The sequence below is a fragment of the Diorhabda carinulata genome, chromosome X (genome assembly GCF_026250575.1).
Source record: "Diorhabda carinulata isolate Delta chromosome X, icDioCari1.1, whole genome shotgun sequence".
NCBI classification, from domain to species: domain Eukaryota; kingdom Metazoa; phylum Arthropoda; class Insecta; order Coleoptera; family Chrysomelidae; genus Diorhabda; species Diorhabda carinulata.
Window position 1 is genome coordinate 29,905,144 of NC_079472.1, and position 15,739 is coordinate 29,920,882.

Here is a 15,739-nt window from a genome sequence, read left to right on the forward strand (position 1 = left end):
CATCTACCTTCCAGTTGAAACCAAATAACTCCATTGGACCGGCAATTCTTACTAGTCTACAGATTGCAGCAAATTGTGTTTTAAATATTAATATTTTTATTAGTTTTTGGTTAAAGTTTTGTATATTATTATGTTTGTTGGATTAAAATAATTTTTGAAAAATGGTTTGTATATACGATCGTAGAAAAAATAATGTTCGGGACAACAGCAGTCGCGTGCGGGAAAGTATCACTTTCCGTACTTGTTAGGAAAATAACTATTTTTATCACGTTTCACAAATCACCCTTAATAGAAATTATATGAAAAAGATTTATCCACGGGCATCCAATATTTCCATATAAAATCTGGCAACGCCATTTGGATTATCCATCGCAAACTATATTTAGCTTTAAACTTTGAAATATTAAATCCTATTCTAGTTATGCGTCATCATTGCATTTCATTTTTAATAACTGCAGTAATTGCTAAGAGAGATAAGCTCCACCTCGTGATTACGTAATAAATATCTAACTCGGAGTCTTGAATGTACATAAATTACGTAATATTATCAATATTTTCGACAGAATCACTTAAAAAATCACATCCATTTTAATGCCAAAGAAAGATGTCGATAGAGATGCGACATTTCATTTAACCCTTTATTACTCAGATAAAAGTGGTACATAAAGGGATAACGTAGATGTGTGTTAAGATGAAGACATGAAAAATTTCTATAGAAAATTCAATTAGAAGGATTGAGCGGTCGGAATTTGTAGTTCTATGCGTATGATTCAAAAAGGCAATAACCACATTCGATCTCTCGATTATCTATTAATATTCTGTTCCAGTAATTCAATCAATCTAATTGGGTTATCGTTATAACTTTGAGGTATTTATGAGTAGTAGGATTTATTAGATATACGTGTAGGTATTGAGGTAATAACCATAACGGGTCTAATATTTTTTAGACCACGCCATCTGAAAGTTGTTCGTTCTGTATTCATTAACATACCGAAAGTTGCGTTTTGAGCGTTCCATGTAGTGAAAATGACAGTTCTGTACTGCAAAACACTTTTGGGACACTCTGGAGTGACTCTAGGCACTTCAATGTTGACAGTTGACAGTTTCAAAAGGATTTAAAATTTTTAATTTTCTGAAATTGTTTGTTTTATCCAAAGTTTTGTCTAAATTAATGAATAACATTGAATGATGATGAAAAAGAAAACATCAGCGATGAAGAGTTACTCGTATCCACGCCACTTGATGTTTATTATTCTCTATTATTTATTTTCTTCCCTCGGTGTAATTGAAAAAGTTTTGCGTCGTCTAAAAAATGTTGTGTACGCCACGGCTGAAATACTACTTTATAAAACTTTCAGTCCTTGGCATACAAATAACTATTACGACCAACTTTTCATCTTTTTGATGAGAAATAGTAACTTTTAAGGAGAAAAAATGTGAAAAGTTTTACCTTTTGTAAACGAAAACACATTTTTCATCTTTATTTAAGAATTCCAATTATCAAAATTCAAATTACAAATTAATTAACTAGATTAAAGAACGATTCTAATCGAAGAAGCTCTCATCTTCTGGAAACTTTTAATTTCGTTTATAAAACTCAAAAAGTGAATATTTCAATTTGATTACCAGAGACTAATTTTATTCTCTAACTTTGAGACTAGTAAACTAAATATTTTCTTATAATTTAAATTCTGTGGCTAATACAAACTCTGGAGGAGTGAAGTTGATTTCTATTATAAATTAAATAATATATATAAAGTACGTCACACGTTAAGGTGGTGAGATGGGATCAACTAAGTGTGACAAGGGGGTGGAAGTGGTACTAAAGTTCGTGAAGTGACTTTACAACCGAAACGAAAACGAAGTAGCTGCTACGTCAGTTAATATAATTCTAATGACATTTTTTTGTTTCGTTAATTGTTTGATTTGATTACTTTGAGATACAACTTCTAGAAAAGCAGCTGGAAATTACGGAAAAGATAAAATAATTGATATCTGTAATGATAATAAGGAATAACTTGGTCCAAATGATATATCGGCATTTTGTTACAGCTGGTAAAGTTCCTCAAGACAGAACTATCATCAGAAGAGTATTGAGAAACGTATCCTTACCGCTGTTTATTTGCATGTGTATCATATCCAGCATTGGAATTATTATAGCGGCAGTTTTAATAGGATTTAATATTTGGAATAAACATAGAAGGTAAATAGTTTTTTATAATTATATAATATTTGCGTATTACCAAATCTCTTTCTATATAATACATCGCCCAACATTAAAGCCGGATCCACATCTCATAAATTTTTGTGCTGCGAAGCGTTCTGCAAAATGATTATCAGTACTACCTTATAAATGAATTAGAATTAAAGGAAAAATGTGCCGTTTTCATCATTATGAATCACCTTATTACCAAAGGAGAGGTTGTTGAATGAAGAATCTGTATGTGAATAGAAAGCGTGAAATAACAATTATTTGTCAACTTTCGATTCATTTGTCTAAGTTACGAAAAAAGATCTATGATCATTTTTTTGTTAACATTCTATGTTTTTATTTGTAATTTTCTAAATTAAAATCTATGCGCGCAGAATATTCATAGACGACATTCAAATGTATAGAGAAATTAATTAAATATTCGCTTCAATTACTTTTGAGGAATGCCGTTATTAATTACAGCGTTTGCCAGAAAGTTGGGAAACCGCATAAACGTGTAAGATTTGCAGGAAATAATATTAAAGTTTACATGGATAAGCATCGTTTAATCCGGTCCAAGATAAACGGATTCGCTTGTTCTAGCTACTTTTTAAGAGTGCGTCATGACATTCTAAAATTTACTCATTTCCAAAAAGCGGGGTTTTTGAAAATGATAAATTATTACACAGATAAATCTATTTTTTTAATGTTACAGGGTGATTCAGTCTTCTCATCCGATTTGTAATACTATAATGTTGTTTGGTATAATAGTGTGTCTCGCCGCGGTATTTCTACTCGGTTTGGATGGAAGATTCGTTAATCCCGAAGCGTATCCTCTGGTTTGTCAATCGAGAGCCTGGCTCTTATCGACAGGTTTTACTTTATCTTTCGGAGCCATGTTCAGCAAAGTTTGGAGAGTCCATAGGTTTACTACTAAAGCTAAAAGTGATCCCAAAGTGAGAATGGTGAGGATATCATACGATACAAAATATAGTTGTTTATATAATTAGAAATATATTTTAGAAAAAAGTTCAACCATGGAAACTGTACTCTATGGTATCCGGCTTGTTGACGATTGATTTTATTATAATGATCAGTTGGCAATTGTTGGATCCTTTGCAGAGACGCATCGAAATATTTCCATTAGAGCCTCCCGTTTCAGCTTTGGACGACGCTCAAATTAGACCGGAGCTAGAACACTGCGAAAGCCAACACAATAACGTTTGGTTATCTGTTATTTATGCTTATAAAGGTTTAGTTTTGGTGAGTATATATTTCATATACATTATATAAAATAGCCTTGATCTGGATGTATAATAAGCGAAAACCGTAATAGAAAAAGGTATTTGGGTGATTCCGTTCTAACTGTGATATTCAATGTCCTGTATTGTTTTTTTGTACTAGTCATTAATTAATAATCAATTAATAAAAATTTTGTGTTAATTGAATAATTCTTAAGATATTTAAACATTATTTTTATACAATATAACTTGCCACTTAAAGAAAACTTATACTACATCACTTGAATGTCAGTACCGTGTCATGTCCATTCCTAGAATTTACCGATAAATTATTAATTTTTTTTGTCGTAACAAATGATTTAAACTAATTACCTTATAAATTCTAATGTTTATGATCAAACTGAGGAAAATTGATGCACTTGTTGTTTAATATCTTAAGTTACCATGTCAGTACCGTGGATAAATGAGTCAGTACCGTGGAACTCAAAATCCGACATTTGTGTCTTGCTCGTGATACTTTGAAGTTGTAGTAAATTCCTCTTAGAGTTTTATTTTTACAGTAAAATAGATGAATAATATGCATAAAAAAGTTAGAAAAGTTAAATTTTAAAATCTTGAAATTTTGAATACAAAAAATCACAGTTAGAACGGAATCACCCATTTATTTCTTCGTCAAACAATTCGAAATTTTGTTAAAATCTCTTGTACTATCTATTCGCGGTTTAGTCAATTTCCTTTCGATAAAATAATCTGAACTAATCCCATGTTGGCGTAAATTACGCGAAACCAGACCCCGTTGTTTGTTCTTCCACAACAGTGGAGTTTCTTTTGTTTAAATTGCACCGACGCTCAAAAGACTCGAATTGATTATATGTATAAATTGAGTATAGTAGAGTGAAAAGTGAGCAGCCAAAAAAAAATAACTAACAACGGCGTATTGCATAATAAAATGATTAATACGTTAGTTGAAATAATAGTTTTTACAAATCTGATTTTCTTCTTCTTCTTCCTGCTGTGTATAGGCATCATTGCCTGTTTTTCTTCACGTCATTGCCTCTGCTCAGTCACCTGGGAGGTTGTCACTCCATCTTTTCCTAGGTCTTCCAATGCTTCTTTGTCCTGCTGGTGATTTGTCCCTTGATATTTTCACAATTCGTTCTTCCGTCATGCGGTCAATGTGCTCATTCCATTTTATCTTTCTAACCAGTACCCAGTCATTGATGTTATCTATCCCGCATGTTCGTCTTATGTTTTCACTCCTTTCTCTATCCAGTAGTGTTCTTCCCGCTATTCTTCGAACTATTTTCATTTCTGTAGTCTCCAATATCCGTTTCGTTTTAGAGGTCTCAGGTCGGGTCTCTGCTGCATAGGATAATATAGGTCTGATTGCGGTCTTGTAAATGCGGGCTTTTGCTTCAGTTCGAATGTATTTATTTCGCCAGATTGTGTCATTTAGGTATGCTGCTGCTCTTGAGGCTCTTGTAGCTTGGTTTCTTACTTCCGTCTCCACGTCTCCGTGTCCAGATATTTCGATTCCCAGATATTTAAATTACATTTCCTGGTGTATTATTTTGTTATCCACCACAAGCTTACATCTGATCGGTGTCTTGGAAGTAACCATTGATTTTGTCTTTGCCGCTGATATTATCATATTGAATTTTTTTGCTGTTTTGTTAAATTGGTAGCCTTTGCAGATCGTCCTCGTTCTCCGCCAACAGTACCGCATCGTCTGCATAGCACAGGATTTTGACTTCTTTATTTCCCATTTTGTATCCTCTTAGTTTGCGTACTTGTTTTATGATTTCATCCATCACTATGTTAAATAGGAGCGGACTGAGAGAGTCCCCTTACCTAATGCCCCTATTTGCAGGTATCTGTTCAGTTAGGTCATCATTTATTTTTGCTTGGATTGTATTTTTTGAATATATATTTTCGATTATTTTAATGACATTATATGGTATCTGTCTATCATAAAGAAGGTGTATTATGTCTTTTAATTGTATTCGATCGAAGGCCTTCTGCAAGTCAATGAAACACATGAAAGCTGGTCGATTATATTCGATCGATTTTTCCGTTATTTGTCTTATGACAAATATTGCGTCCGTGCAGGATCTTCCCGATCTGAAACCCTGTTGTTCATTGTAACCCATAGAAGTCGCTTTCCATTCTTTTGGAGAAGGTTTCCCAGTAGTTGTCTTTCATTTGTCTCACTAGTGTTTTTGTATCGTTACGGATTCTCTTGTATTCTTTATATGCTTCTGACGTTTGTGACGACATGTAGTTTAAGTACGCTTTCTTTTTCTTTTTGCACTGTTCTTTGACCTTGCTGGAGAACCATAATGTTTTGTTCGTTCCTTGTTTTTGTGGTCTTATAGTCCGAGTTCCAAGCGATTCACTTGCTGCTTCTATGATATTTTCTTTTAATCTCTTCCAACTGTTGTTAATATCATCATTTTCTTCTATCGGGTTTTTATCGATTTTCCCTTTTAAACGGTTTTTATATAGTTCTTTTATGGTTGTGTCCCACATGGATTCGATGTTTATTTTTTCTGTGTGTGCTCTTGGTTCTCTATTCCTTCCCAGGTTAAGTTTCATTTTGATTTTTCCCAGAAGCAAACTGTGGTCACTTCCTGCATTCGCGGAGTTTAATGTCCTTACTTCTTGTATCTGTGCGGGGTGTATATGTCTATTGGTTACGATGTAGTCTATTGTTGATTGTTGTCCCCGGGAGTTACGGAAAGTGGATTTGTACTGTGGTTTGAGATCAAAGAAGGTGTTGTTGATTCTTAGATCACATAGCGAACATAGGTTCATCAGCAATTCCCCATTGTCGTTCAATATATTTTCGTTAAAGCGTTGTTTTACGCCTGGTATCACTTCGTTACCAATGCGTGCGTTAAAATCTCCAAGGATTATTATCGATTCATTCTGTGGTAGTGATTCTGTAATATTTTGAAGCTGTTCATAGAATAAGTTAATAGTAAAATGAACCAGAAACAAAAGAAATTTGTGAAAACTAGACATTGATCGGCCTAATCGGTTACATCATCGACTACGCTTGTGTAGACCTTATTTTTTATACATCTCCTTTATTATTTATTATTGAGAAAAACATAATATTTCTCGAACGTGATTTTGTGACGTTAAATTTTTTTTCGGTGCTTGAAATACCGATGTAAAAGCCTCTTATGTAATTTTTCTCCTCGGACTAAGTATAGGAGTATAGTGACTATAAACGTCTATTTCTTTAACGTTCCATAACAAATTTAATAGACGTTAGCAACCTCAAATAATTTACCAGGTGGATATGATATGATACGAAGAAAAAATTTGCGGTTTAATAAATAAATTACTCATTTGTTGCTTTTAAAATATTTTAATTTAATATCTAAAATCAATAGGAACGTATACATAGTAATGAATCCTCTAATCACAGTGTGATTTCTTGGTTGAATGATTTGCTCTTATCCCAATTCCAATATTGAAGCCTCTGGTAATTATTTCACTTACACGCGTCAATAATTATCAAATTGAACGTCATTATGTAATCGATTTATTGACAATTTAATATTATTAGCGATATTATAGAGATTATCGGTAATCGCAATAAACAAGATTGATATTTGGCAACTACTATCTATAAGTTTTTTTGAATTGAAAGTGAAATTTTATAATATTTGGTTGATTGAATGAAGTATCAAGTCGGTTAGAAGTTAATCGTAACATAACAAGTTTCATCCATCTTCTCTCGGTTGGTAAGAGCGAGTTATTGCCACTTATAGGAATCGAGAAACCTTATCCCATCTCTTAACTGATTACGAGCTTTCCCTAAAAGGAACTAATAGAGAAATCCAGTTAAAATTAATAGCTACCCGGAAATTTGTTGAGAAGGATAACTTGAATATAATTTTTTTTTAGATTTTCGGTTTATTTTTGGCTTACGAAACTAGATCGATGAAAGTAAAACAAATAAACGATTCGAGATATGTTGGAATGAGCATCTACAACGTTGTTATATTATGCTTGATCACAGCACCGGTAACGATGGTAATCGCTAGTCAACAAGACGCCAGTTATGCATTTGTGGCACTAGCGATTGTTTTTTGCTGTTTTCTCAGCATGGCTCTCATATTCGTGCCTAAGGTATTTTTCTTTTACCAATAAATTCTAGAAAAATATCATATGTATTCGAAATTATATACATTTTCATTGAATCATTTAGGTTATCGAAGTGATAAGACATCCGAAAGATAAGGCTGAAAGTAAGTACAACCCAGATCCGGGTCTTTCTAAAGAAGAAGAAGAAAAATACCAAAAGTTACTTAGCGAAAATGAAGGATTACAACGACTAATAGCGCAGGTAAAATGGATTTTTAGATAATAATATTAGAAAATTCCAAATATCTAAAATATTCAATTTTCGTTTTCGTCAAAAATCGCTATCCACTCAAAAGTTACATATTGATAATAATCATTTTTGAAATTTCAATTTTCTAAATTAATCATAAATTCTTCATTCTATATGAAAATTTTTTTCTTAATTTTGTATTTTTGTATAAAAATGTTTTATAGAAAGAAGAAAAGATCAAACTTTTGAAAGAACGTTTAGCTGAAAAAGATTTGAACAGTAAAAGCGGACTACTTACGCCATCTGCAATCATTCAAGGTAAGGACTGCCTCATAGTGGCAGATTTTATCACTGACGCGGGTACATCTGATTCGGCTTTCGGTGGAGGGCATTCTATATACACAAGATCATCGAGGTGCAGTCAGTCCGATATCGAATTTAGCGAGAGTTATTTGTAATATCTATATTTCATTTATACCATCCTATAACCAATATTTGATTCGATTCATTTCTCCAAAATAAGGGGCTTTCCAATAAGAGGTGTTATTTTGATATTCAAAGAAAAATGCCATTTTTTGAGATAAATGATCGGATGTTTATTTAAATATAAAGAGGAAGGTATGCCGTTAATAATCGAACACAACATCAGCCAAATGGCCGCCACAACTGCGCTTACAGGACCATATCCTTTTCATGATATTTTCCGTAACCAAATTGCAAAGCGGCTGCCCTATGTCCTCGATAGCCTCACGAATTCCATCTTTGAGGTCTTGAATCGATGCTGGACTATTGGTGTAAACCTTATCTTTCACGTGGCCCCAAAGGAAAAAGTCGCAAGATGTTAAATCACAAGATCTCGGTGGACAATTGTGAAATATCGATGGTTTCGTTGCTTGTGTGACACGTAGCGCCGTCTTGTTGAAAGTAAACGTTGTCCAAATCAATACCATCCAATTCCGTCCATAAAAAATCATTAATCATCTCTCGATAGCGCAATCCATTCACCGTAACTATTGCTCCAGCCTCATTTTCGAAAAAGTAAGGTCCAATGACACCGCCAGACCATAAACCGCACCAAACAGTCACGCGTTGAGGATGGAGAGGATTTTCAACAATAACTCTTGGGTTTTTCGAGCCCCAGAATCGACAATTTTGTTTATTGACGTAACCACCAAGGTGGAAATGGGCCTCATCAGTTAAGATGATTTTTCGATGAAATTCCGGATCATTTTCATGCATTTCAAGGACCCAATCAGCAAAGACACGACGTTGTTGATGATCGGCCGGCTTGAGTTCTTGTGTTAACTGAACTTTATAGGCATTAAGACCCAAGTCTTTATGCAAAACACGGTGTAATGACGTTTGTGGAATGGATAATTCCAAAGAACGACGAGGAATGGACAAACCTGAGGTTTCTTCAACACTTTGGGCTACAGCAGCAATATTCTTGAGCGACGTGCACGGGTTTTATTCTTCACATCACTAACTTGTCCCAACAGCTCAAATTTTTCCACCAATTTCTGTATTGCGGTCCGAGAAGGTGCTTCACGTCGACCCAAAAATGTTTTAGTTTCTGCCAAACTTTCACCATTTTTATAGTGAATTTTAATAATTTCAATGTGCTGTTGAAGCGTGTATCCTTCCATTTTCATTAATGGCGTAGTTTCTACTTGTCAAATGTCAAAAAATGACAGCTTCAAAAGTGACATTTACCGAAATAGCGGGCTGTTCAAAATAATACCTCTTATTGGAAAACCCTTTATAATAGATATTTTGTAATATAAATATTGTTATTGATGGATTAAAAAAAATGAATACACTAAACGCACAATATTTTTATAGTAAACATTAAAATACGCAATATTTACCACGTCATTTCCAATCTTATTCTACTTCCATAATTATTACTCCACGTACTATGTTTCCAGACGGGTATTGTCTATTTTAATAATTCACTATTGGATATATTCCCCCTATTTTACACGATCCCACATGGCACATCTTCATATGTCAATTACGATGCATGTTTTGAAACTTTTTCTTCTACTAATAAATTTTCTGTAGGACTTTAATATATTTATTGATATTTGAAATGAATAAATAACTGTCGTAATTATTATTGTTATTTAATTAAAAATACAGCAACTAAATGACATTGACAATCATTTAAATACACTGGTAACAACTAACAATATATTTTCATCATGTACGGTTTTTTGAATACGTATATTTATACCCAAACTGATTGAACCTCGTATGATGTTAATTTTTTTAGTAAACGTATTTAATGAAACTAATTTCGATCTCGTTATAACATCAACACGAAAGAAAAATATCTGTTTCTCCCAAAATTCCAGTAAATTTGGTATCCCAGCAAAAAATAGATAAATTTCCATATCATTATTTTTCGGTTAACAGTTTCTTGATGTTTTTGTTGTAACGAGATTTTTTCTTTGTTATTAGACTAGATTTTTGGGAGTGAGATGTTTTTCTTTTTGACAGATACAAATGACGAAAGAAAATAGGTCCACGAGAAGATTATAGAGTGTGTCGGCTTTGGTAGGTATCCGAAGGAAAGCGGAACGGAGTTTTATAAAATTCAACGATTTTGTTAACGATAAAACATCGAATATATATATAAAAAAAAAATTTTATGAAACTCTGAATATTTTGTGCATACGTTTTAGTTAAATTAAAGACAGACAATATTAAAAAATTGTTGTAGAAAATCGTAAATATTGTAAAAAAAATTCTTTATTTTAGAAAAGTAGAACGGAAGACGTGTTAAAATTGATATATTGCAAGTTAGCATGATGCAATACAACGTGCAATGCAATGCAAGTTGCAATTCTAGGGAGAAGTCTAGTTACTTTTGGCGTAACAACCGATCACATTGTCTTGCACCATGCTAAGCTTTCCTAATTATTTAGAAAACAATGCGTTAACGTATTTCAACATTATGTATATAAATTCCATAAAATCGTGTTGTCACACTTGCCGATTTTGATATTAGTCATTTAAATATATAATACTAGATAAAAATAGTATAAAAATTTAGATTTGATGATATCTTGGAAACGACAAGAAGGGTTTTTGGATAATCGAATAATCAAACGTTCTTAATACGAATTTATGGGTTTTTTTTATAAGGAACGAAAAGAATTCCACTCGAAGTAATAATATTTGACTAATAATTGCATTATTAGAATATAGTGTAAAGATTCTCTGTTTTAAAAACGTGCTGAAACTTCGTGAACGTGCCCCAAATATTTGGTATCCTGCAAGGATATAAAACAATGTCCAGATTAAAGTTCTTCAGACAAAATTATTTCGTTCTACTTTTTTAGTAAATGAAAAATAAAATTGCTGTGACAAAAAAATGATTTAGAAATGTACTGCTAGTCTGGTAGTACTTATAAGTCAATTTCATAAATATTTAGTCGTTGTTGTATAAATTATATGAAACATGTTTTCTATTAAATAGAAAAAAATATTTTTTTGATAGTCTAAAGTAATCAAGGAATATTTGAGGCGCCTAGAATCAAGTCCATCTCGAGAAATTTTCGGAAAAGTGCAAAAAAAACTGTCACAAACAAACCAATTATAAGAAATTATCAATTTTTTTATCAAAACATCGATAACTTTTACTTTATGGATAATAATGTTTTCATCTTCTTTATTGTTGAGACCTTCGGCTTCTTCTTTGGTTTCCCAATTCTCGATAAAATTTTAGCATATCGTGGTTTCTCCACTCTTGTCCAAAGTCGTCAGCAGTTTCGCAACATCCTTTATTTTTGCAACTTTAAGGCTAACCTCCTTGTTGATGGCTTCAAGGTTGATGTGAGACATATTAAACTTTGGTTTTGTGACAGCTTTTACTTGACAAATTTCAATTCTAAAAAATAAAATCATCCTGGACCAGAATGTTATTTTTCTGCTTGTACTTTTGTAGCATAATCCTTTTTGATGTATCGAACTTGAAGTGCCACAAGTTCGGTTTTTTTGCACTTTTTCATATTCAAACTTCCGATCTTTAACCGAGACAATGACTTCAACATGATGAACGGTTCCATGTTTCCCTAGAACTTCTTCAAACTCTTCAAGAATAGTGTCCTTCTTTTTCAAATCTTCCTAAATCAATCCAAACACCATGTCGAAAATAAAGCATAAAAGATAAAAAATTCGCAGTGGATCTGCGACAACTAAACCTCAACTCTGACCCCAAAGTCAGCATGGAAAAATCTATAAGAAACAATATTAAACTCAACTTCGAAAAAATATTGACTTTTTTGATTCTAGGCACCTCATTTATAAGATTCACGAAATCCGAAATAGAGATAAAATCATGAAACATCTTTCATTTCAAACTGTTCCTCATTCTTTAATATTGACTAAGCTGGAATTTCTGGAACCGTTGGAGATATTCATACTGAATAACACTGTCGGACCAGCGTTTCGATAACCGATTTATCGTCTTCAGAGACTGAAGTTAAACTGTCTGAAGACGATAACTTGGTTATCGAAACGCGCCTCAAACAGTGTAATTGTGAGTAAACGGTGTTATCAGTATTCTTTAATATTGTTTCGAGGTTATTTGAAGATTGTTAATATTTTTGTGATTATATCAACACCATATTATTTTGAACTTCGATAAAAGTGACTCTACTGAACATTTTAGCATAACGTCGGTTATGAATACGTAATTATAATAAAACTATTTCCGCATATCATTTTTGATCTTCAATCACAGATCAGCGTATATTTATAACCACAGGGAAATATTTGAATCCGATACGATATGGCATGAATTAAACTAAAAAGTAGAAAACAAGTTTCTTTGGAATAATCTGAAATTATGTGCAGAAAAAGTTTTATTCAATTTAACAATACTCTCTACGAGTATAAATACACGTTAATGTGATAGTTTTTTTTATTTGTTGTGCAGTTTAAAAAACATTTGTAGCTTTTGTCAATATTTAGGTGTTGTTTTAATAGTGAGAAAAGTCACTCAATATTTATATCAAGTGAATAAAAAAAAAGTATAAAAGTAATAAACTCTTAAATTTTATAAAAACAAAAAGTAATAAACGTGTTTGAAATTTTCATAATTATGGGGTGATTCCTTAAGTTTGTAGACCGTACTATAATCCAAAAAAGTTTGCGGAATATTTTTGAATCAAATTTCTAATACTTACGTTATTATTTTTAATTGAGAAAGATTTGTAGACGTATATTAACAAAGTAATAAATAAACTAATTTTAATTGAAAAAATCTGTTTCAAAATATTACTAGATTATTAAAATAAAAACCGAAAATGATATTAATATTCTAAAAAGTTGTGATAATATAGTTGTTGACGAAGCATCGATTTTGAAACAGAAATTTTTTAAAACTATTCAAAAAATTAACGAGGATATTATTATTTTCTCGCTATTTCTCTGGATACCGAGCATCCTTGGCAAGTCTGTTTATATAATCCGACAATGAACGATTGAAGTAGGTTAAATGTTTTATATTATCTTTTCGGTGAATATTGTAAGTTTTCGTTTTAACTGTTATCTCATTAAATGACAAAAATTATAATAAAAACCGCTTTTATAAGAGATATAGTAAATGTTATAAATGTTTTGTTACAACAGACGTAATTTATTCATGTTATTATTAAAGAAACAAAAAGTTGTAACATATCATAATAAACAAAAATAATATCGTTAAAAACATTAGAAAATATTCCTCCTAAGTTTAAAAACGTTTCTAAAATTAAAAAAGTTTTGCATGTTCTAAAATCTAAAGCACACAAATTCAAATTTGTTTAGTAGTATACAAGGTACAATAAAAAGCATTAATTTCAACTACAATAGTACAATATCATACCACTAGAGGTCAGGACAACGCGTCATCAATTCTTTTGATTTGTGTCCTATTGTAAGACATCTAGTATCTATTAACTCAATTAGTCGTTGATATTAGTTATTTATAAAAATAGTAAAGATTTGAAGAAATTCTTAATTATTGGTAGCGTTTTTTTGTCGATCGAATCACTTTTATCAAACTTTGATTCGTAGTTTAAATGAATTCTTTCTTCTAGCAAATCATTAACAAAACTAGATTCACACAACATATTATTATCGATTTAATAGTCATTGTCAATTAATTAAATATTGTGATTTATTTGTTTTTTCTTCGAAAATATTTACTAAAAAAGTATTAAAGCGAAATTGTTTATTATTGAAGTTGTTATTTAGTATTTTTAGAAGAAAAAGTACAAATAACGAAAGAAATTTTCTTGTTCTCCAAAAAAGGATTTTCATTTTGTCAATTTACGTTTATATGTTTGCCAACTGTTTTTTGTTGATTATCGTTATTAATTTTTTGATTAAAAATATCTGTTATGAAACTAACGAATTCAAAGATGGATTTCTGTTTACACGTTTATTTTTGTTTTACGTTTCGATGCATGGTTGAATAAAGGACATTTCGGTTTGGAAACTAATATGGATACGTCAGTACCTTGGTAGACCGGTGGATAAATCAGATCAGCTGACGGGGTTGTTAATGTTTTAAAAATCACGAATTTATTTATGATTTGTTCTCATGGCATTTGATATAACAATAAGAATTTATTATAAAACTAAATAAAAAGAAAAAAGACGTTCAGCAGCTGTGTCTCTTATTGGGTTAGAATTCAAAACTATCTGATAGGATTTTTATGTAATTTAAGGGTCGTAGTTTCAAAAAAATCCTTATGTCTTATTATAATTAATTGTTTTATCGATATTGCTATACACATATTGATTCATAGTTGTGTATCTTTCATATTTACGGATACGTAAATTCGTTACGGCTTATTTTTTTTTATTTGTGAAAATTAAATGTGAAAATTCATTTGAAACATTGTCCAGTAAAGTTTTTATTTTATCGAATTATAGCTAAAAAAGAACACAACATCATTTTAACGATGTACCAATACAATTATACAGCGTTTGAAGCTGAAATTAGGCAAGTTCTTGAAACAATAATACATAAAATGTGGAATCTTCACACGCGTTAAATCCTTTTTTGTTAAAAAATGTCTTGACATTCATTTATCTCTTCAGGAACGGACCTGGATAATTTTGTAATTCCGAAACCACCTTTATTATTAGAAAAATTGAGAAATGTTTGATAATTCTGTATAAGTAGGTATCTACCTAAATGAAAATATATTGTAATTACTAGTACCTATGAATTGCAGTTTAACTGTCGACATATGTGTTCAAAAAACCCAATCAGCTACCCAAATTCTTATGTCAAATTAAATTTTAATTGTAAATATAACCGAGTTTCATTTTCCTACCATCTAATTTCTGAAATTAGTTATAAAATGGCACTAAATTAACGAAAGAGATAAATAATATCTGTAATATAATTTTATTCCGAAAATAAAGATGTCACTGTAATAGATAATAAATGTTAATTGATTTCTTCCAACTCACCGCACTTTCTCAAAAAACGAATGGAATAATTACAATTGTTATAAAAATTTCACATGGTAGAGTCATCTATGGATGAGAAGCTAAAGTACTATTAAATTTGCAACGATTTTCTGTAATATTTTCCACTTACTTCCTATTACTAATAATAGATGACGACAGAATATGGAATAAATTGAAAATATAAATTGGAAGCGTCATCTATAGAAGCATAGCTGAACTACTATTAAATTTAAAACGATTTCCTGTAATATATCATTCTTACTTCTCATTACCAAAAATAGATACCTATAGAATATACGTTGTTATGAAATAAATTGAAAATGTTAATTGACAGCGCCATCTATGAAAGCGAAGCTGATGTATTATCAACTTTGAAACGATTTCCTGTAATATATTATACTTCCCATTACTAAAAATAGATGTTTATAGAATATACGTTGTTATGAAATAAATTGAAAATATTAATTGACAGCGCCATCTATG

The 15,739-nt window shown here is 31.3% G+C and overlaps 1 protein-coding gene across 2 annotated transcripts in view; it reads left to right on the forward strand.

Moving 5' to 3' along the window:
* Positions 1-15,095, forward strand: part of LOC130900886 (gamma-aminobutyric acid type B receptor subunit 1) — a 103,778-nt gene extending 88,683 nt beyond the window's left edge. Inside the window, exons 9-15 of one of the 2 annotated variants that reach the window (XM_057811814.1) lie at positions 2,053-2,203; positions 2,907-3,156; positions 3,215-3,454; positions 7,351-7,575; positions 7,655-7,792; positions 8,005-8,098; positions 10,283-15,095. In XM_057811814.1, the coding sequence (XP_057667797.1) occupies positions 2,053-2,203; positions 2,907-3,156; positions 3,215-3,454; positions 7,351-7,575; positions 7,655-7,792; positions 8,005-8,098; positions 10,283-10,305 (1,121 nt within the window). In that variant the 3' untranslated portion in view covers positions 10,306-15,095. Of the gene's footprint in view, positions 1-2,052; positions 2,204-2,906; positions 3,157-3,214; positions 3,455-7,350; positions 7,576-7,654; positions 7,793-8,004 lie in introns of both variants that reach the window. The other variant, XM_057811813.1, reaches the window with a different exon arrangement.
* The last annotated feature ends 644 nt before the right edge of the window (positions 15,096-15,739 follow it).